Source organism: Sinohyriopsis cumingii, chromosome 8 (assembly GCF_028554795.1).
Source record: "Sinohyriopsis cumingii isolate HCF-2022 chromosome 8, ASM2855479v2, whole genome shotgun sequence".
In the NCBI taxonomy this organism is placed as follows: Eukaryota; Metazoa; Mollusca; class Bivalvia; order Unionida; family Unionidae; genus Sinohyriopsis; species Sinohyriopsis cumingii.
Genome location: NC_142968.1, coordinates 91,452,373 through 91,474,784, shown reverse-complemented (window position 1 = coordinate 91,474,784; position 22,412 = coordinate 91,452,373). Strand labels below are relative to the sequence as shown.

Genomic DNA, 22,412 nt, shown 5'->3' with positions numbered 1-22,412 from the left:
TCTTTTTTTTTAAATCACATCCACTGTCCCTCTCCACTACCCACCACAAAATAAAATTGTTGGTCGACAATGTGGAATGTTCCCTGTCACCACTGCCAAGAACTCTTGGAATGAGACATTAAAGGAAATGAGACATGTATATATGAACTAGTCATTGTAGCTGCCATTGATGTTTCACTGTTTTGCTTCATGCCGCTATGTGGACTCTTGCCATATGTTTCTGCTAATTGCAAATTAAATTTTTAAACAAGTTGAATACTTTCTGTCATTTACTACAAGCCTTCAGTTTATATTTAACCTTGTTCTTCCATTTAATCTACCGTGTCATGATGTATGCATTTTAATGTTGGAGGTTAGCTTTGTCTCGTATTTTGTTGATAATGATTATTGAATTCTTTCTTCTGTGATGTTATGGTTTACCTATTAGTCAGATTATTTATACAGTACTACAGTATTACAGTAGTGGTGAGTACCCTAGCTTTGAAAATAGCATGTAATATAAGGTAGATCTAATGGCTTTAAATGTCAAAATTTCATTGGAGGTCACACTGACACAGATAGTAGATATTCAATGTACATGCATAGATCTGTGATCAGAGTGTCTTCATCATTGTCAGCTAGGAAACCCTTTAACTACAAGCTTTTCATTTCCTTCTGCTGTCCTTGATAGACATATATACTATAATCACATCCTGTAAGTGGTGGCTGGAAGGCAGCTGTGACAATAATTAAGTTGGCAGTATTGGACTAGTGTTGGACCAACAAATCAGTATTTGATAACAAGTTACCATAATGGATTGCTTGGTACGGATCCAGATTGATGGAGATAATCACCAGGATCAGGTACTAATATGTGTAAAAATTGTGATGTGCATATCTGGATAAATTTAATGTAATTTAATTTTCACAGTTTTACTGAACAATATGTTCATAAATAACAAATATGTAACTTGAAGAAGTGGAATGAAACAGTTGGTAAAAATCTATCATTAAACATGCAGAATATTTAGAAATAGGTAATTTGAGAAAAGTTTGCAATACTATTTCATATACATGTAAATAAAATTCACAGATAATGACTGCTTCGGTGGCCTGATTAGTTAGAGGATCTGCCTTGGGTGTGGGAGGTCATGGGTTCAAATCCTATATAAAAATGATACTAGCAGCTGCCTCGCTTGGCACTCAGCATTAAGAGGTTAGTGTTACAGGACTGGTTGGCCTGGTGCCAGATTAATGTGACTGGATGGGGCATGATGCTACCTGTTTGGGGCCTGATGCCCCAGTCCTAGACATCACTATAAACTGCCACACTGCAGACATTTTAGCGATATGACTAAAAAATTTTTAAAGCTACTTTCAGTATACAAATCATGCACACACACACACACACACACACACACACACACACACATAATGAAGGAGAAATTAATGGGGTTAGTTTGTAGCCTGTACCAAGATAGTGCTGTTTTAGCTTACTATGTATTTTAAGTATCCATTTCATAATAAAATGCATTGTTGTAATATGTCATTATCTTAAGAGCTCACACATGTTCCATATTTTTTATCTGTTACCTGGCAACTGTTATTGTTACAAATTGAATTTTAGATCCTGATGATGGTGAATATTACTGCATGATCATTCTTTGACATTAGTTTCAGTTTACTGTCTCTACTCGCTATAACACAAGTTAGCTGCAATCAACATAGTCCCTGACTACCACTGCATGATGTGCTGGCAGATCAGGGCCTGTCAGGGATGGTGCTGGCATTAGCAAAGTTGTAGCCCCAAAAATCACCAACCTCACTATTTTGTAGCCTGTTTTAAAAAAATGTTGCCATTTATGTAACAATAGATTCCAGTGCATATTATATCCAAGTTTGTAGCTTCCTTTCATGGTGCTTTTAAATTTATCCACCCCAAACCCAAGATTGTATGAACATGTTTAAACAGACAAAAATTGCTGTTGCCAAGAAATCGGCAGATGGTATATTTTGTCGCCAATAAGTATAATAAAACAATGCAATTTGTGACATTAGGAAAGCCCAGATCCATCCCTGACCTGTATTGTTTGTTATTCTGATTACTGTTAACAAACTGCATAGACACAGATCTTTCTGTACATTATATGCTAGCAGGTTTTGGTTTGTGCAGTTTGCACTTGGATGCATATTGTAAGCTAGTATGTACAGTATACGCTGACTGTTTTTCACAATGTAATTTTCTTTTGAAAATGATCTATTTATTGTTTATTCAAATGCATTATTGAGGGATGTCATGCCTTCTATCTGTATGTAATCACCAAACATGTTATGGAGCTTGCCCATGCAGGTGATTATCTTCAAAAGGGGTGTGGTTTGTATGATTATCTTCAAAAGGGGTATGGTTTGTGGACTCAGTGCTCAGGTTTCTTCTAGAAGGCTTAAATATAAAAATTGGAATCATAGTGTCATTTTTAGTTCACCTGATAATGAAGCATTGCGCAGATCCATTGTGCATTGTCTGGCTGTCAGCAACTACTCTTGGAGTCAATATTTCTGATCTGAATTTGATCAAACTTGGAATATGGGCTTATATCATCAAAATCTCAAAAATGGTCAATAATGAGTGAGTTACCAGCATATTAATGAGGTAATATTAAGTCTAACCGGTTGATCTTAGATACCACTGTAGAGGTCATATTTCCAATTGTTTTGATCAAATATGCTTAGATCTTGAACAAATTCTGTAATTATCCTGAAAGAAGCATAATAATGATGTGCGCTAAGACTACTGCATTTTATTTTGTGAACTTGGTACCTCTCAGGACACTGTGTTTCTAGTTTGATTTTAATCAAACTGTCATATAAGCTTATATTATCAAGATCTTAGATATTTACAGTAAATTAGTAAATTGCTTGCGTATTAAAGAGGTCATTTTGATCGCGTTTGCTACCACACTGGAAGCCATATTTCTGATCCGATTTTTATCAGACTTTGAATATATGCTTATGTACTCAAGATCCTTGAATGCTCAGGTGGCCTAAGTGGTTGAGCATCCTCCTCAGATGCAGGAGGTCATGGGTTTGAACTCCAGCAGAGTCATATCAAAGACTTATAAACATGGTACTAGAAGCTGCCTATTTGACGCTTAGCTTTAAGAGGTTAGTAATAGGACTGGTTGGCCCGGTGTCAGGATAATGTGACTGGGTGGGACATGATGCTACATGTCTGCAGCATGATGCCCCAGTGCTAGACAAAACTATTAACTGCCACACTGCAGACGTGCTAGTGATATAACTGAAAAATTGTTAAAGCTACATTAAAAATCCAAATCTCTCATACACACACACGCACACACACACACACACACACACACACACACACACATCTAAATGGCTGAGCTTGTTACCTCTCTTTATCACACTTGGCATAAAGCCTTAGATTTTCAAGATCTCTTATGAGTTTGACAATGAGCAAGGTCAGTACATATTAATTCTATTTTAAAGGCCAATTTTTTTATAACTTCAGTCAAACTTTGAATAAATGCTTACATGCTAAATCTCTCATGAGTTTGATAATACACCGAATGCATACATACTAATTAGGTGATATAGCATCTGATTGGATGAACTTGTTACTAATCAGGAGACTATGTTTGATCCAGTTTTTATCAGTCTTGGTAAATAGGTTTAACCCAGCAAGATCTTGGTTGAGTTCAGTTATTATCAAGATATATGTACATTAGTGAGGTGGTCATTCTTGTGATTGGCTGAGTGCCTTACCATTTGACCAAATTTTAATTTGGACTTGCTATTAGTAGGCTAATGTCATGGTTGATAATATTATAAGCAAGAGCTGTATATACTAATTATGAAATGACCTTGCATCTGATTAGCTGAGTTCTTTTACAACCCAATGGTTGATAATATTATAAGCAAGAGCTGTATATACTTATGAAATGACCTTGCATCTGACTGGCTAAGTTCTTTTACTACCCAATGGTTGATAATATTATAAGCAAGAGCTGTATATACTTATGAAATGACCTTGCATCTGATTGGTTAAGTTCTTTTACTACCCAATGGTTGTATTTTTGAGAGATTTGGATCAGACGTGGAAAATATGTTAGTGTCATCAAAATCTTAGTAGAGTATGATTATGAGTGAAAGTTAAATTTCTACATATTATGTGGCATTGCATCTGTTTGGCAGGGATTGTCAGCACATGTACAACTTTATTTCTGATCTGATTTAGATAAAACTTGTTAAATATCCAAGTCGTATATTGTCGGGATGTTTGATGAGGTTGATTATGAGCAAGATCTGCACATCTTAATGACTTGAGCTAGGTACCGGTAATCTTGTATCTGATTTGCTGGGCTTATTTCCTCTCTGGAGGACAAATTCCAATCAGATATTTACCCCACCTTTGTAAAAGCTTATATTATCATTGTCATAGTGAGGTTGTATAATAAATGAGATCTGTGCATATTAATAAGATACCTTGCATATGATTGGCTGAGCCTGTTAGCCCACCAAATCTAGAGACAATAAATTTATCATCCAGTTTCTATAAAATTTGGTTAATGGGTTTACATAATTATGTTTTTGAATGACTTTGATTGTGAGCAAAGACTACATGAATGTATATCAATTATAAGTCTTCAGCTTTACAAAGAATTTGTATCAGGATATATCGTAAAATATGATAAATCAAAATGATGTAAAGTTTGGGAGATAGTTACATGATTTGTGTTCTTACAATACTACAAAAGCTTGCTTAGTGAAATGGTCAACTGTTGAGTTAAATAGTGGACAGTATCAAGCTGACTGTGGCATTTTCTTCAGTATTTGGGTGGCAAAACTTGTGTATGTACAGTAGTTGTAAAATAGCAGCATGGCTCCACCTTGGATCCTTCAAACCCTCATGGTATATCTCCACCTTGCATAACATTTTTCTGAGGTCAAACATGGCAGGAAGGAAGTGGTACAGGAGATGGGGTGGTGGTCACATAAAGGGTAGAAAAGTTTTTTTAAAGTGGGTATAAAAAGGGGTAGGGCAATTGGGTGGCCAACCTACCAGCTCAGTTAGAAATCTGGTAAGTCTTTGGGAATCACAGATAATGGGAATGGTCATATCGAGATGGTAAGAAAGTAAGCACCAACAACATGCCCAATTAGAGACATATGGTGTGTCCATGATATACCATCAGTAGCCATGGTCCTATGAAGTACAAACAAAATGGATGCCATGGGGACATGAAGCACTGTGTTAATAAAAATGCTTCAGCACCTATTGTGTGGCATAGAAATGGGAAAATTAGATGGTTTACTTCTTACTTAAATGAGAGAACACAGTTGTTTACGTTAATAATGTTCTGTCTGAACCTGGAACAATTAGATATGGAGTACCACAAGGCTCAATTCTAGGTCCATTACTATTCATTTTATTTATTAATAACCTACCACTTTTACTAAGAGACTCAATATCATCTTCAGATCTCTATGCAGATGACACAACATTGTCAGACATCCAGAACACAAAGCATGAACTCAAAATTTCTTTACCGAATGCCCATAACAAACTGGAAAACTGGTGCACATGCAAAGGCATGGTGGTAAATACTGGTAAAACTAAAATTACTTATCTCAACATGGCAAAGAAGGACAAATCTTGATAGTGATGAACTATGTCTGACATGAAAGGATACAAATTTGCAAATGGTCTGTCATGATAGACTACTTTGGTATTCTGGTAGATAATAACCTATCATGGACTGAACATATCAAACATATCAGTAAAAAGGTCAATTCAAGTTTATGGCTTCTCAGAAGGATAAGACAATTTCACCCTGAAAGGCACAAAAAACTATTTTATAACAGTTACATACAACCCTATTTAGACTACTGTAATACAGTATGGGGTAATTCAAATAATAAAAACATAGCAAAGATGGCACATCTTGAAAAAAGAGCATTTGGGCTAATATCAATCCAGAAAGAAAGCAAGGAAAATATCACTGGTAGGTTAAAAATATTACCTATTAAATATCGAATCTGTTTGAGAACATCCACAGGATATCTCATAACAGTGCTCCTGAATATTTACAATCACTATTCCAGTATAGGCTACCTGGTAATACTCCCCAGCTGTGATCCATTGTCTACCAAACGGTATAAAATTCCCAAACCTTGAAATAAGGAGTTATTTAAAAAAAGTTTCCAATACTCTGGAACTCTGCTCTGGAATAGTATTCCACAGTTGAGATTAGAAATGCCCACTCTATTTCCTTCTTCCAAACCCAATATATCCAGTGGCAGCATCAGAGATGCAGCTAAAATAAATAAATTTGTATGAGGGCCTCAAGGTAGATCAGTTCTTAGTTAATTGTGTTACCCCCTTTAAATAAGGTCATCATTATTATTATTATTATTATTATTATTATTATCATTATTATTATTATTATTATTATTATTATTATTATTATATGGCTAGTGACATAACATGAATGCAGGGCAGGCACTATTGTAACTCACTGCATATGCAACCTGTGGAGATGTTCATTAGGCTCACAGCTGCGTTGCTTAGAACTATGTAAAGCTCGTCCTAACCGCAAATATCTTTCAGTTGATGCCACTAAAACACTTGTGTATTCATTAGTACTTTCAAGACTGGACTAACTCAGTAATGTCTGGTTCATCTCAATATCTGCTCCAGAAACTTCAAAAAGCTCAATACACAGCTGCTGAGATGGATCATACCACAGTCAGTGCACACCTCCCCGCTGCTCTGTACCCTACACTGGCTATCCATTCGATCCAGAATCAAACACAAAATTTGTTCTCTGTGCTATGTTTCACTGTTGGACTCTAGTCCAACATACCTATCCGACTTCACCCATGTGTACACACCAGCAAGATACTTACGCTCCTCTTCTGACAATCGTTAACTCATTATTCCCACTATGAAAACAAAGTCATATGGACAGCGTTCTTTTGCATACCAGGGCCCAGCAATGTGGAATAAATTGCCCACTGAACTTAGACACAAAGACACAGTGATCTCCTTCAAGAGTGCTCTAAAAACTCACTTATTTCAACTCCAAGAACAAACTTAAAGACCTAATAATGTTTCCTACCTTAAGTATTCTAAACATGTTTTTTTTAATCATTTCTAATTTCATGGTGTTTGTTTTTGTAATCATATCATTATATGTTTTTTATCTTATAGGTGTTGTCTAATGTTGTAAAGCGCTTAGAGCTTCTAAAGATTAGGCGCTATATAAAGTCCTCATTATTGTTATTATTATTGTTATTATTATTAACCCTGGATCATACAAAGTGAAAAAAGGCTTTATTAAAGTAGTGCTGGAACAGCAGCATATTTCCACCTAACCAGTGATGATCATAAACACAAAATTTAGAAAAAGGATAGGCACCATAACAAACACCAGGGTCAATATAGTGAGTTGGCCTCATTTGACAACAACCATTGACAATTTTATATTTAGAGAAACGATGTGTATTATAGACACTATTGACCATGTACATGATAAACATGCACAGAATACGATGAATAATCAGGATCAGTGAGAACAAATACAATAATATGCAGGGTCAGTACTGTCCACCAGAGCAATTAAAAATGTAGGCAGCCAACCCCAACTACTGGTTGGCCAAGTCCAAAAAGTGTTAAATGATCATCATACTGGCTCCTCGGTAACCACCCATACTTGTTCCAAGGCAGCAACCCAAACTTGCTCTAAGGCAGCCACCCATACCAGCTCCAAGTAGGCCTCCCATACCAGCCCAAAGGAGGCCACCCATACCAGCCCAATGGAATAGACTGCTGTGTTATAGACTCAAAGCCTCAAAGGACCTTCCTGCCAGAGTAGGGAAATAATAAGCTATTCAGCACCTCTGTTATCAGATGGCTGCACCCAACATTATCTATGCTGACCTCTAGGCCCTTAACATGCCTGTGAAAAGGAATGAGGTTGATCCTCCTTACAGTGACACCTATAACAAAGCCAACCAGCCCCCATGCAGCTTTTGCCTCAGGTGAAGTGCTGGCAAAACCAAATGTTTCTGTTAGGCAAGCAAAAACAACTTCGCCCTGTGATTTTTTAGATGCACTGAGTGATAGTAGGTTTTAAGATGCTCCCTAATGTATTAGCCAGTCATTTCAGGTACTGTGTTGTAGCTGTAGGTGAAATGTAGGCATCAAGCCAAACAATAGCTGGTGTTGACTTCAACTGCACCAACAAACAAACTTTAGCACATTCGCAGGCATGTGTTTTGATAGCTGATTGATCATTAATCCTTTCCCAAGTACATGTAAGCTACTAAGCTGTGTTATCTATGTCTCTGGTCATAGCAACTATCACAAGCTGATTTCTGCAAGTTATCATTTGATGATGAAAACCATACAAATTTGTGTTTCTATTATAAATAGCATTTTGTGTTTTAAGAACAGAATCGGTGACCTGAAGATTTTAACTGCTGTGTGTCTTATTTTCTTCATAAAATCAGTTTGAAACCATAAGTGAACCTATCTGGGGGAAATAATGGCAGACATTGCTGTGTCTGGGAAGTACCACTCTGTTCATTTGTCTGTTTACATAAAGATTTGGGCAAATATTTGAAGGAAAATATTCAGTTCATAGAAAGCAACGTCTAAATATTATGTTATTCAAGATATAGGATAAAAATGCAATTATATAGGTACGAAGGTATGGGATAATGCTATTGTGTGGGATTCGAGAAATACTGTTGTTTTCACCCAATTTTGGGAAAATACAGAATAAAGCAGTGAAACAAATACTATTTAACCAATGCCTGATGTTACTATTTTACAAGAGAAATAATAAAAACATAAATTTGCAATCCTATCAATGGACTGTTTAAACTAAACTAGAATGTCAATGGTTACATTAAGAAAGCCCCTCTTTCTAAAAGTAGGTTTTAGTTCAGTCATATACCGACTGTATTGCTTCAGTGTGTTATCTTTAAATGTTTTATTGGCAACAAAGAAATTGAGATGAACACAATTATATAAAGACATGTGCATTTTTGCTTTCATATTCATGTTACAGGGGTTGTTTCAAACTAGTTTACAATTATTTTTTCAGCTGCCATTTTATAACCTTCGTAAGTTAAAAAAAGGTTCTTGATTTTGCCAAGTTTGTTGGTCTGCACCCCAAGATGACCTCCATCCTATGGGTGGATAGTGTAAAGTCTCAGCTAGCTAAGGGAATAGTGAGATCCACTGTCAAGGCCAATGTCCAGCATAAGCTATACTTTGAGAGCTTTAAGAAGGAAAAAGGTTTTGACATACTTGCTAAGATATCCATAGAAAGAGACATTAAATTGGAGTATATAGTACGACAAAGACAAGTATCTAACCACCAGATACTAACAAATGGATTGAGACCAACTGATGGAGTCATGACCAGAACCTACGGTCATGCCAAAATGGCTAGGTAGTCTAATGAAGATTTTGAGGAATACCTTGTCTCCCACCGACTCATGTATCTGCAGGTGAGTCAACACCCTGATGGATTAGGTCAGGAGATGCTGTACCATCATGGGGATGATTTCAGGCATGTGCATGGCAAAGCATTTGCTCTTGTTGTACTTCAAAGTCACGTAATCTGCATGATCTGCTTGTTTGGCAGATCACTCAAAAGACATGACATATAGCGTGAGAATGAGCTTCCCTTGATTCACTGGTCTTTTATGTGGGTGGCAAGACCACTGATAGGTATTTGGATATCTTCTGGTATGACCTGCAACACTTCTTGCATGAACATATAGTGAGGCTGCTGATGACCAACCCCCATTGGTGGACTTGTTAACCTGGTATGTTAAAGGCTGCTCAAGGATTTGCAACTAGTTGAGTCTGACATGTATATCCAGTGACCATATTTGATTGGTGGGGCCAACCCTTCAGCTTGCTGCACACATAAAAGTACTGCACCATTCATTATGCATCAAGTGACTGCCTGAACAGCTTACCTGGTGCGCCATATATACCTTTAGTAGGGCACAGATGGCATTGACTGGCCTTGAAGTGGAAACCTACATGATTAACTTCATGCAAGGAGGGCAGAGTACCCTGTCATTCTAGCAGGGTTCATACAGAATTCTGAATGATAAATTCAATGACTTTTCCCAAACTTTCAAAGACCACAAACATAGATTTCCAAGACCTATTTTTGCTAACCTTTTGTATACAAGTTATGTTATGTGAGAAAACAATGAATGCAAAATACTATAATATTGCTTAACGATAAAATTCAAACTATAATTAATCAAAAGAAAGAAACCAAGAAAACTCGACTACATCCAGATCTAATAACCTTGGACAATTTTATTTGTGATTATGGAAAGAAATTAAAATGTTTGGGTTTATTTCAATTTTCAGAGACTTTTAAAGACCTCATGATAGTCTGCTTGATTTTCCCAAACTTTCAAGGCCTTGAAAATGCTGTGTCTATTTTCCCAAACTATCAAAGACATTCAGAGACCATAAGAACCCTGTTCTATGCCATAACCATGGACACCAGCATAGCATAGTCAATAGCCAGTTGTCCTGGTAGATTGGTACTCAGCAGGGCAGATCCACTCTCAGTCATGAACTTCATTGGCTGACACCAGGAGATGTGTTCAGGACTGCTGAATGACTTCACTGGACTTTACCTGATCTACTTATTCGTCCTAGAGAGTCTTGACCTTGTCAAACGATTGGTCATGGACATGTACCTAAGCGCTGTGTCTGCCCAGACCCCACTGGCACCAACTACCAATCCTTTGTCATCTTCCTCTCTGACGAAACGATGCTGCTTGAGGGGGATATGGAATGAACGAGGCCTCACAAGGTAATAAAAATTAAAGCTCAAGGTATATACATATATGATGCCACACGAATGACACCTCATCTTCCTCACCAAGGGCCAGCTGGGTAAGTTTGCAATGTCCTTGTGTACCTGCCTGGACACAGTTAGATACAGAAGAGCTCCATGAGTATCAGCATATTTTGCAAGTCCAAGCACAGCAACTTTAATCTTTCCTCCCCTGCTGGCCATGCCTAGTAACCTCCCACTTCATTGGTGATAGCTGCCAAGGCAGTGATCCTAGCTATAGCAGCTGCTGGCTGGTGGCAGCCTTTGGAACTGTTTTGCCTGTCCTGGCCACATCTCACAGGTTGATGTTCTTTGAGGCTGCCAATTGGAGGAGGTTCCATGTTGGAATGGATCATGACACATCAACCCTTAGGCAGTGATCCTAGCTATAGCAGCTGCTGGCTGGTGGCAGACTTTGGCACAGTTGGCATGGTAACCCTCTGTTACTTAATACTGAGCATTAGGTATCAGTATTACAACATGATCAAATGTTATGTGAGAAATCAAAGAATGTGCTACCTTACAAGCTATGGGATTATTGTCATAGGAAGTTGAAGATCTCTACTTGGTACTGAACAAGTAAATGTATTAAATTTGAGACTCATTCAAAAGGATTTTCAAATCAATAACCAAAGTGAGTTCTAGCTTTACAAACCAAGTGCTGGTCAGGCCATGTGTAATGGCAGAAAACTTAGGAAATATAAACTTGGGAATTAAATCTAATGCATTGAGAAGAAAATACAAATTAAATGAAAGCATTTATTGTATCAAAAACATATATTTACAGTATAGAGCAAAACAAAATTGTTATTACAAATACAGGACATTAGGACTTGCATGAAAATGGAAGCAATGGATTTGCTAGTAAACATCGATAGTAAACAACAATGAGGAACACTTCACTTTGTGGTGGGGAGTATATAAAAGTATTATGTAATGAATGCCATCATGAAACAGTATTATGTAATGAATGCCATCATGAAACAGTATTATGTAATGAATGTCATCATGAAACAGTATTATGTAATGAATGCCACAATGAAACAGTATTATGTAATGAATGCCATCATGAAACAGTATTATGTAATGAATGCCATCATGAAACAGATAAGCACAGTGCATATTATATATGCATTTCTGAATGGAAATCATGTGGCATAAAAATAAAAATTTGTAGTATTTTTGTGTAATGCAAACATCTAGTTTCCAACATTACACCTAGCTTTATTATAAAAAGGTTTGTGTGTCACACTTATAAGACGACCCTCAGCAGGAATCAAATTTTCTGTAAGAATGTAGATTTATAAGCCAGTGTATATTGCACTCCACAAGTTCTACCAATAGCACAAGGTAAGGATGATAAACGGATGAAATCCATGTTGATTCTAGACCTGTCAGTACATATTGCTGGCAGTCCTCATCTGTGATATCCCATACACAGACAACATCTTTAATTGTGTTGGCCACCATTTTGGCTACCCATTTCCCTCTCTGGCTGCCACCCCCATCTATCCCCTTTTGAACACTGCTAATACTACCCTCCACCATGTTTGACCAATAGCAAAAAGTGATGTAAAGTAGGGCCAAACCCCCTTGGGATTGGGGGTGGATCAAACATGTCCTTCTATCATCTGTACTGCTGAAACTGATGCAAGGTGGGGCAAAACTGCTAGTTTACAACTTCGTATATTCATTAGAGAAGGACAATTATGCATATAATGGAATTTGGGTTACAACCCCAGGGTTATTTTACAGAGGTGGTGGAGTGGGATGATATGTAATAGAAAGAATGAGGATTTGTTGTGGATCTATTTCTAGTTTTTGCATGTAATGAATAAATAAATATATAGTTGAATGGATATGTATATCTTTCCAGGCCCCTAAACAACTGGTAAGCTTTTCTTTACATCAGTGAATCTTCAGGACTCGATCTTCACCATTACCATTTTATTTTGAAAATAATCTCATGATGACACTTGGTTAGCGTTTCCATCTCACCATTGACAATAGCCTAGCTGAATGGCTGGACAAATCGTGTATTGATCCACTTGGCTGCAAATGAAAATTTTTCATGATTTATTCCCAACATATCTTGATTTTACTGTACATTTTTTGTAACAGATCTGGGAAAGTGGCAACAAATTTGTTTGTAATGTCATAAAAAATTTCAACTTAACGAAGGCTGGTAAAAAAAGGTCATTTTCCACCCCTGACTGACTGGTTACTGGGATTGTGGAACAAAACGTCAGATGAATTTATCCAATAGATAAACTTTCTTAATGAAATATGAATGCATTTTTGCCAAAATTGTTGATTTATGAAAACTGTGCCTTTATTCACACTTCAACCTTTCTAATTTTCAAACGTTTGATGGAATTGGTGTATACTCTACATTCCCAGTATTTCAGTCTTTAGCAGGGACAGCAATGTCCTATTGTTAAAATCATCAAAACAACATTGCTTGATACCAGTTTGTATATTGATATGGAAAATCGAGTCCTGAGAAAAGTTCTCCTTCTTGTCTTATTTTCTTGTTTCTCGTTGAAAAATAAAGTTAATTTTATTTACTATTTTCAAAAGCTGAACAGTTCAGTTTTTTTCTCCAAGTTTCAGTTCTGTGCCAAAGGAATTTCAAAACTGATGGGCAGTTGTTTGAAATCATAGAACTCTGATCTTGAGTTTGGAATTGAGATTCCTTTCACAGTCAAAACAGAAAATTTTGTGCTCAAATTATGAGTGTATCCCTTTACCCTCATTTGTGCATCAGAGACCCCCAAAGTTTGTATCTGACCTTTAGTTTTGACATTAAGGTTTGTGTTTTACTCAATCAGCCCCCATTTCCGACAGCAAGGGAACATTTGACTCTCAAGCTTGCACATCTTTGGGAAACACTTGCAGTCTCAACAGCTATGATCTCCAGGCTTGCATTTTGACACGTTTTTGATCCATGAATGAAGTATCAATACAAATTTTGTTATTGCTTATAAGCCAGGTCCAACCACATATAGCATAGACCCAGATCTGTTGTCACATAATATGCCAGCAGATCAGGGTCGATGTTGAACAATTTGCTGTTGGATTTAAATTATAAGAGGGTATGTATGGTATTCAGAATTATGTGAATGTTTGCAGTTGCTAGTTATAGATGTTTACATTGCCTATGTGTCAATATTTATCCTAATCTGATCTAATTGTCATGTTTACATTGTCTATTTGTCAATATTTATCCCAATCTGATTAAAAACAATATCTAATTGTCATGTTTACATTGTCTATTTGTCAATATTTATCCCATTCTGATTAAAAACAATATCTAATTGTCATGTTTACATTGTCTATTTGTCAATATTTATCCCAATCTGATTAAAAACAATATCTAATTGTCATGTTTACATTGTCTATTTGTCAATATTTATCCCAATCTGATTAAAAACAATATCTATTTGTCATATTTACATTGTCTATTTGTCAATATTTATCCCAATCTGATTAAAAACAATATCTAATTGTCATGTTTACATTGTCTATTTGTCAATATTTATCCCATTCTGATTAAAAACAATATCTAATTGTCATGTTTACATTGTCTATTTTCAATATTTATCCCAGTCTGATTAAAAACAATATCTAATTGCCATGTTTACATTGTCTATTTGTCAATATTTATCCCAATCTGATTAAAAACAATATCTAATTGTCATGTTTACATTGTCTATTTGTCAATATTTATCCCAATCTGATTAAAAACAATATCTAATTGCCATGTTTACATTGTCTATATGTCAATATGTATCCCAATCTGATTAAAAACAATATCTAATTGCCATGTTTACATTGTCTATTTGTCAATATTTATCCCAATCTGATTAAAAACAATATCTAATTGTCATGTTTACATTGTCTATTTGTCAATATTTATCCCAATCTGATTAAAAACAATATCTAATTGTCATGTTTACATTGTCTATTTGTCAATATTTATCCCAATCTGATTAAAAACAATATCTAATTGTCATGTTTACATTGTCTATTTGTCAATATTTATCCCAATCTGATTAAAAACAATATCTAATTGCCATGTTTACATTGCCTGTTTGTCAGTATTTAACGTAATCTGATTAAAAATAACATATACTCGTTAGGTTTGCACTGCCAATGTGTCAATATTTATCACAAACCAAGAACAATATTGACTTGTCAGGTCTACATAGCCTATGTGTCAATATTTATCCCAACCTGATTAAAAACAAGATCTACTTGTTGATAAAATACATCTTGGTTTGGTTTGCTTTTGTGTTTAATGCCATTTTTCAGCACATGACATGGTGGCGAGTATATTTCATGGAGGAACAAACTGCGAAGAACAACAAACCCATGGATAGTTACTGGGAAGCTTTCTCACATACCCATGTTCACTGAGCTGAGACTTTAACCCATGCAAACAGAGGTGAGATCAGAGTGATCTGTCTTGGACCACTCTGCCACCAGGTGCTCACAATAATGCATCATACAGGTATCGATATTAGTTAATGTTCTGGTGACCTATGGAATTTCATGTCCGTTTACGTTTAGGAACACATCATCGAAAACATTGCATTTCATGTTATGGGGAGTTATTGGTAATAATAGTTTTCACTTTCAGTAGTATGAAAGCTGTAGTCCTAGACTAATCAATAGTCTCATATTGGTACCTGTCAGAACTACTTTTTGACAAGATGATAGTGTGTTTTATTAGTCCAGACATTTCATTGTGGAAATCCAGTATGGAATGGGTCATTATGTAGAAAACCACATTGCATGACATTGTTCATTGAACTCGTTAACCCCACATGCCATGTTTATGCATCATGAAGTTGTATCCTATTTCCAACATCATTTACGATTCATCAGAGTGGGTGATAGACAGATGGTAGTTCTACAATGATACCAAACAAATGTACGGTAGACTTTCTACTTGCATTATAACTGCTCCAGTGACCTTGTGATTAGAGCCTCTGAATCAGATGTGAGAGGTCCCGGGTTTGAACCCTGGCTGAGTCATACCAAAGACTGCTAAAAATGGTACTAACAACTAGCTCGCTAGGGAGCTTAGCATTAAGAGGTTAGTGCTAGGGCTGGTTGGCCTGGCATCAGGATAATGTGACTGAGTGGGACATCATGCTACATGTTTGCGGCATGATACCCCAGTCCTTGACATCTGTAAATTGTCATATTGCATATAGTAAGGTGACTACATTTTTTTTTAAAGCTATGTTAAAAATCCAAATCTCACACACACACACACACACACACACATGCACACACTCTACTTGCATTATAAAATACAGCAGGAAAAACCTAATTTTTGAGAACCTTTGCAAAGGCAGGAGAAGTTTGAGATTTGGAGTCATATGGGACCAGGACATGAAAATCATGGGTCCAGTATGCAAACAAATGTATACATGTGCAAACGAAATACCCAACATTTTTTGTACATGTGCCATTCAGGTAAATGAAAGTCTCTTTGATGTAGATGTATTGGGATGCACTCAGAAGTAACCCAAAAAAATTTTTCATACCACCTTTTCAGGTGAAAATGAAAAGAATCTCCAGGGGTTAATGAGTTCATGATGCCTTACCTTTATACAATAAATCTTGTACAAATGTTTATTTGAGACGAAAATGAAACAAGTTGATTAATATTGTATGCCATGAGCAACTGGCATATTGCTTTATTCAACAAGTTTTATAAATTTAATGTATAATCAACATGAGTTTTGAGATTATTTAACATACTGTGGGCATTACTCTATGCCATTTTTAATTGGCTATGTGATGTGGCTGAGTGTTATGCTACAGTGTGAATTATCAAATAGTGGACATTATTCTATAATATTTTTCATTGACTATGTGGCAGATTGTCATGCCACAGTGTAATATATCACATCATGGGTATTATGCTATGACATTGTTATTTGGCCTTGTGATGGGGCATGTTAAATGGCTATTAAGTGTTATGCCACAGTGTAATATATCATATGGTGGGCATTATGCTATGACATTGTTATTTTGCTTTGTGATGTGGCATGTTAAATGGCTAAGTGTTTTGCCACAGTATAATATATCATATGGTGGGCATTATGCTGTGACATTGTAATTTGGCCAAGTGATGTGGCATGTTAAAGACTATGAGTGTTGTGCCACAGTGTAATGTGTCATATGGTGGGCATTATGCTGTGACATTGTTATTGGGCCTTGTGATGTGGCTAATGTTAAAAGGCTATGTCATGTGACTACAATGTAATATATCATATAGTGGGCATTATTATATGTTTTTATGCTTGACAATGTGATGTGGCAAAGTGTGATGCCACAATGTAGTGTATCATATATCGGGCATTTATGACACTGGCAAATGACTGTGTGATGCAATACTTAATGCATCATATAGTGGGCATTACATGCATACCTTAGAATGATGTGTCATGTGAAAAACACCACTTTAACTCAAACCCCCCAAACTCAGTTGTTTTGACAATCACAATTTTCGGTAATGTAGCCACACAAAAAATCAGAGAAAGAAACATTTCTTGGACAACACTATATGTGCCCAAAACCTGTAGTCTGAGTAAAAATTTGTACTCATGTAAAACTCGTCTTTGGCAGTATATACAGCTGATTGTCATGGAGGCAGTTAAAAGGTAATGGAGTCACGGAAAAGCCACAATGATTTACAGATTACCTAATTGGTTAAAAATAGCATGGCTGATGTGGGAGATCCCTTTAGCCTTGCATATTACTTTAATAGGATGAAACCAATTAATTTTAAGTTATTACACATTATGTCTCTAAATAAGAATGTTTAAGATTCTTTGTAAAGACATTCACAAGCTTGTATTAAGTGGCAATGTTTCTATGAGTTGGAAGTTACTTCATATTTAAATATAAAACATTATTTTGGTAGAGAGAGCAGCGTACAAGAGTGATTATTTTTTAAGGCAAAATGTAGAATGCAGCTCTGATCCAGGAAAACATAAGCCATCTGCCAGAGCCCAGCATTAAAAATAAATGTTAGAACTCATGGTGCCACAGTGTAATGTATCTTGACATTGTTAATTGAATATGTGGTGTGGCCAGGTGTGATGCCACAGTGTATGGTAATTAAGTATGTGGTGTGACCAGGTGTGATGCCAGAGTGTAATGTATCATACTGTGGGCATGATGCCACATTTTACTGTATAATTGTTTATTTACTATGTGTGATGCCACAGTGTATGGTAATTAAGTATGTGGTGTGACCAGGTGTGATGCCAGAGTGTAATGTATCATAGTGTGGGCATGATGCCACATTTTACTGTATAATTGTTTATTTACTATGTGTGATGCCACAGTACCGTATATCATCTAGTTGGCATTTCTTATACGATATTGTTAATTGGCTATCTGATTTGGCCAAGTTTGTATTATTTAGTCAGCATTATTCTATGACATTGCTAATTGGCTTTGTAATGTGGTCAGATGTTACATCACAATGTAATATATGATAAAGTGTGGATTTTTATATAACATTGTTAATTGGCTGAGTGATGTGTTCAGTCATCATGCCACAGTGTAATGTATCATGTAAAGGGAATTATTCTAGCTGTGACATTATTAATTACCTGTGCGATGTGGTAAAGTGTCATGCTATAGTGTAATGTATCATAAAGTGGACATTATTCTATGACGTTGTTGATTGTCTATGTATATGACATTGTTAATTGTATATGTATATGATGTTGTTAATCGTCTATGTATATGACATTGTTAATTGTCTATGTAGTGGAGCCACAGTGTAGTGAAAATTTCATATGGCATTTTGATGCCAGTTAAGGAGAATGTTACTGTATGTGGTATTTATAGCTTATCAAAAAACTTACAATATTTCTACTATCTGTATAAAAAAATTGGGCCAGTAATGTATTCAGTGTAACACACTGCATACCTTAATAAATGTGCATCCCTGTTTTAGGTCAAAACTTGCACAGAATATTCCTTACAGGACTTGGCATGTTTATCTCAACATGTGTTGATGCCTAAACCTGCCCTGAACATTTTGGTTTTCTTGAAACTTAAAGCAACACATATCTTGTGTCTAGGGCTTGATTGTTATGATGATAAACCTATGTAGATTGATATTACATACCAATACAATGACCATTAATCATATTTAACTGGATCATTCAATTATCAACAGTAGTTTTAAAACAAATAAAATTAATTTTAGTTTTGTGATACTTACCCATTGCTAATTTATAAATGACACTTTTTGTGATGACAAACCATGTCCATTTGATGTGAATATATCTTCCCACAGAGTGGAAAATTGTCATTAGAACACCCTGTCCCATGTACCTTGTATGCCCATGTGCAGACATCATCTTTTTCAAAGGATAAGTGTTCTAGGACATTAGAGTGGAGTGGGAAGAGGTTATATTCTGCAATAGTGACAGGTAGTACAGAATAAAAGTTAGTTTTATCTCCTTAAAAAAAACTACAGTTTAATAGCTGTAATTTGTAATATGTAGCTATCGTGTAGCTTAATTTTTAAGTTAGGTGGATTGGTGGGTGTCTTAAACTGATGAAAAACAGAAAAATGGAACATACTCACCATGTGAGAGTGGTCCATATTGCTATTTGTAGGTAATCTCTGGGCCACATGTTCCTCGGCCATAGGTCCCAGAGAAAGAATGCTTAGAAGTGTTCTGTTGCATTTAAGAGTGGAGGTCAATGGAGGACAAAATGTGATTGCCAAATGTCTGCCTTCATGATGTACTCCAAGGGAGATCATTTATGTAGGTCCATGAAGCAGCAACTCCTCAATCCTCATGAATGTTTTTTTTTTTCTTTCATGATATTAGTGGCAATCCACCATGGATGGTGGAAGCCAAATATCAATGGAGCCCTTTAGAGAAAGAAACAGAAATTTTCAAGTTTACCCCATCTCTTTTGAGGCATTGAGATATAAATGTAGTGCCCTAACAGAACATAAAACCTATCTTGATTATCACCAGCACAGACTGGGGATCTCTGTAGCTAATTTTACATTTAGGCTCTTACAAAGTGCAACAAGAAGAGTGAAGACAACAAGCTTTGTAAAATTTAACAAATAATTTATTTCCCTAGAAAAACAAGGTAAAAATAAGATTTTTTAAATACTGTTTTATGAATCAAATCCAAAAATAATCTATGATAAATCCAAGAATTAAAAAATGGAAGTTCTATTAATAAAAAGTCCTAATGAAACTGAGTTTGAATCCTGATGAAATCCAAAATGGAAGGCAGTGACATATGCTTTAGTCAGCATCATCCTGATGTGTCAACAGTTCTTTGTTGAATCACTGAAAATAATATTCCAGAATTTCAATTCTTTGTAAATTTTGATAACTGTCCTTGTCCAAGAATTGATTTAGAGCACAAGTATTTCCAGGGAAAAATAATCTCTTGGAATCCAAATAATTTGAAGAAAAATTAAAAATTCAACTCAAACTGGTCACAACACAACGCCTTTAAGTGTCAATAGTTTAAAGCCCAACTGCCCAAATTCTCTATATAAAACAACTATATACTAATTTAAGATGCAAAACAGATTCCCATATGAGGGTCACATGATCATGTTTCTAGAACAACATAGAAGCTTTTCACATGTCTAACATCATATACTCCCAGTATGGCCTCGATTTCACTCTATTGTTGTTGTTGTTGTAAGGTTTAACGCCATTTTTCAGCACACAATAGGCTATACATGGCGGCCAGTATTAATGGTGGAGGAAGAACCAGGGAAAACCCCGGAAAGAACCACCGACCCACGAGAAGCTACTGGCAAGCTTTCTCACATACCCACATTGGTTGAATCCGAGACGCGAACCCATGAAGACAGAGGTGAGACGGCAGTGATCCGTAATGGATAGCGCTTTAGACCACTTGCTATTCAGGGCCCCCGATTTCACTCTATGAATCCGACACTAAGAAAGAATATTTTATTATTTTTTTAAAGTTGTTGTAACTTCACCCCACCCAATGATTCAGAATCAAGGCCAGGAACTAGGTCGGCATTAGATACAAAGTTTCTATTATTAGATGTTTATAAAAAACCGGTCAAACTGAATTATTTCTGGAAAATGTCAAATCCAGTAAATAAATTTACATTACAATACATGCTATACATGGAATAAACATTTTGAAAACTAACAAACAAACAGTTAAATTAAATCAAATATAAATTAAATCAAATATACATAACACTGCTGAAGGTAATTGATTGTCTAAGGTCCCAGCTGCCAAAGAAAGTAAACAGAATCAAAATTGCCAATAAATTGGAGACAGACAATGTCAATAGACAAGGCATGAAGCTTGCTTTATGTTTTTGCAGATGCCAAAGTGAGTGAAAATGATCTGGATTGTAAGTTTTTGGAAGGAAGCCTCACTTGAGGGGTGGGGTCATGAAAGACCACCAAACAGAAGACATTCCATCTGGGCATAAGAGAGTGGGAGCAAATGTGAGCAGTTAACTGAAAAATGTTGGCAAGGTGTTAAACTGAACCAAATGCCATGTGCTGAGAGAAGTTACTGTGTTGGACTTCAGAGCTGTTTAAGCCTTTGACAGTCAATACTGGATATACATTGTCCTTGATAAAGAAACAAAGGAAATCAGTGACTGATCTCACAGAGGGACAACTCAGATTAAACTGTACCAATTGTAATGGGGGGGGGGAAATTGTCCCTGGTGGGTGTCCCGCCAAATTTGGTTTTCGTTATCTAGGGGTTGACCGTCCTCGATGTTATTGCCCGGTTCGAGTAAATATAAATATAAGTGGTGAAACTTATAGGTGAAATAGATAGAGATCTGAGCAGGTATATAGAACAAACCAACATGAGCCCCCATACATGTAAACAAACAATTTAATCAATTACATAAAAAACACTGTGAAAATTCCTTACATCAGGAATATACTCTGCTTTTAGAAATTTAAACTTTCACCGAAATGCAAAGAAAAGGCAAATAGATTTAAATAAAATGTTTACTGATAGATTTAGTTCATCATAGGATCGAGTGAACAATTGAAGTCAACGTCTTGTACAATTTCATAACCTGCTCGTCCCCAGTCTGTTCTGTTTCCACTGTAGCTGTTCAGACCCTTGGATCTCAGGGTGATACTTTCCACCATCCGTCTCAGGATACTCTCAGAATACGTTTCAGAAATTAATACGTTGCAGGATTGCGTCACAGGATTATACGTCTAAGGATTATGCGTCTCAGGATTTTACGTCTCAGGAGCTATTTTCTCCCTTTGCTTTCAACATTCCTCCCTCTAATCGGTAAATTAGTTCGTCGGTTCCTTTCGACAATAGTCCCCTTTGGACAACAGTTCTTTTACGGGGAATTTCTTGCAAATCCCCTGGAGCCTACTCTGGTTTCTCACGTAGAAAAGCTTAGACTGATTAGAATTTCCAATGTGACAATTTTAAAAACCTAGAAAATTTTGTGTGTGAAACACGCCCCTTATTTAA

At 36.1% G+C, this 22,412-nt stretch overlaps 1 protein-coding gene and 1 long non-coding RNA gene across 11 annotated transcripts in view; one reads left to right on the top strand and one right to left on the bottom strand.

The window, feature by feature from the left end:
- Positions 1 to 22,412, top strand: part of LOC149794137 (pyruvate kinase PKM-like) — a 135,076-nt gene that overhangs the window by 23,928 nt on the left and 88,736 nt on the right. For 5 of the 10 annotated variants that reach the window (XM_089968193.1, XM_089968196.1, XM_089968199.1 and 2 more), the window contains exon 3: positions 12,760 to 12,774. The exons of 3 other annotated variants lie outside the window; for them this stretch is intronic. In XM_089968193.1, coding sequence (XP_089824319.1) covers positions 12,760 to 12,774 — 15 coding nt within the window. Of the gene's footprint in view, positions 1 to 687; positions 844 to 12,759; positions 12,775 to 22,412 lie in introns of those variants that run through there. 2 more of the 10 variants (XM_089968198.1, XM_089968200.1) reach the window with 2 other exon arrangements.
- LOC149794138 (uncharacterized) lies at positions 12,786 to 21,830 on the bottom strand. The gene is made up of 2 exons (XR_016422963.1): positions 19,513 to 21,830; positions 12,786 to 12,935 (listed from the first exon to the last, which is right to left on the bottom strand). It is a non-coding gene; the product is annotated as an uncharacterized LOC149794138 (long non-coding RNA).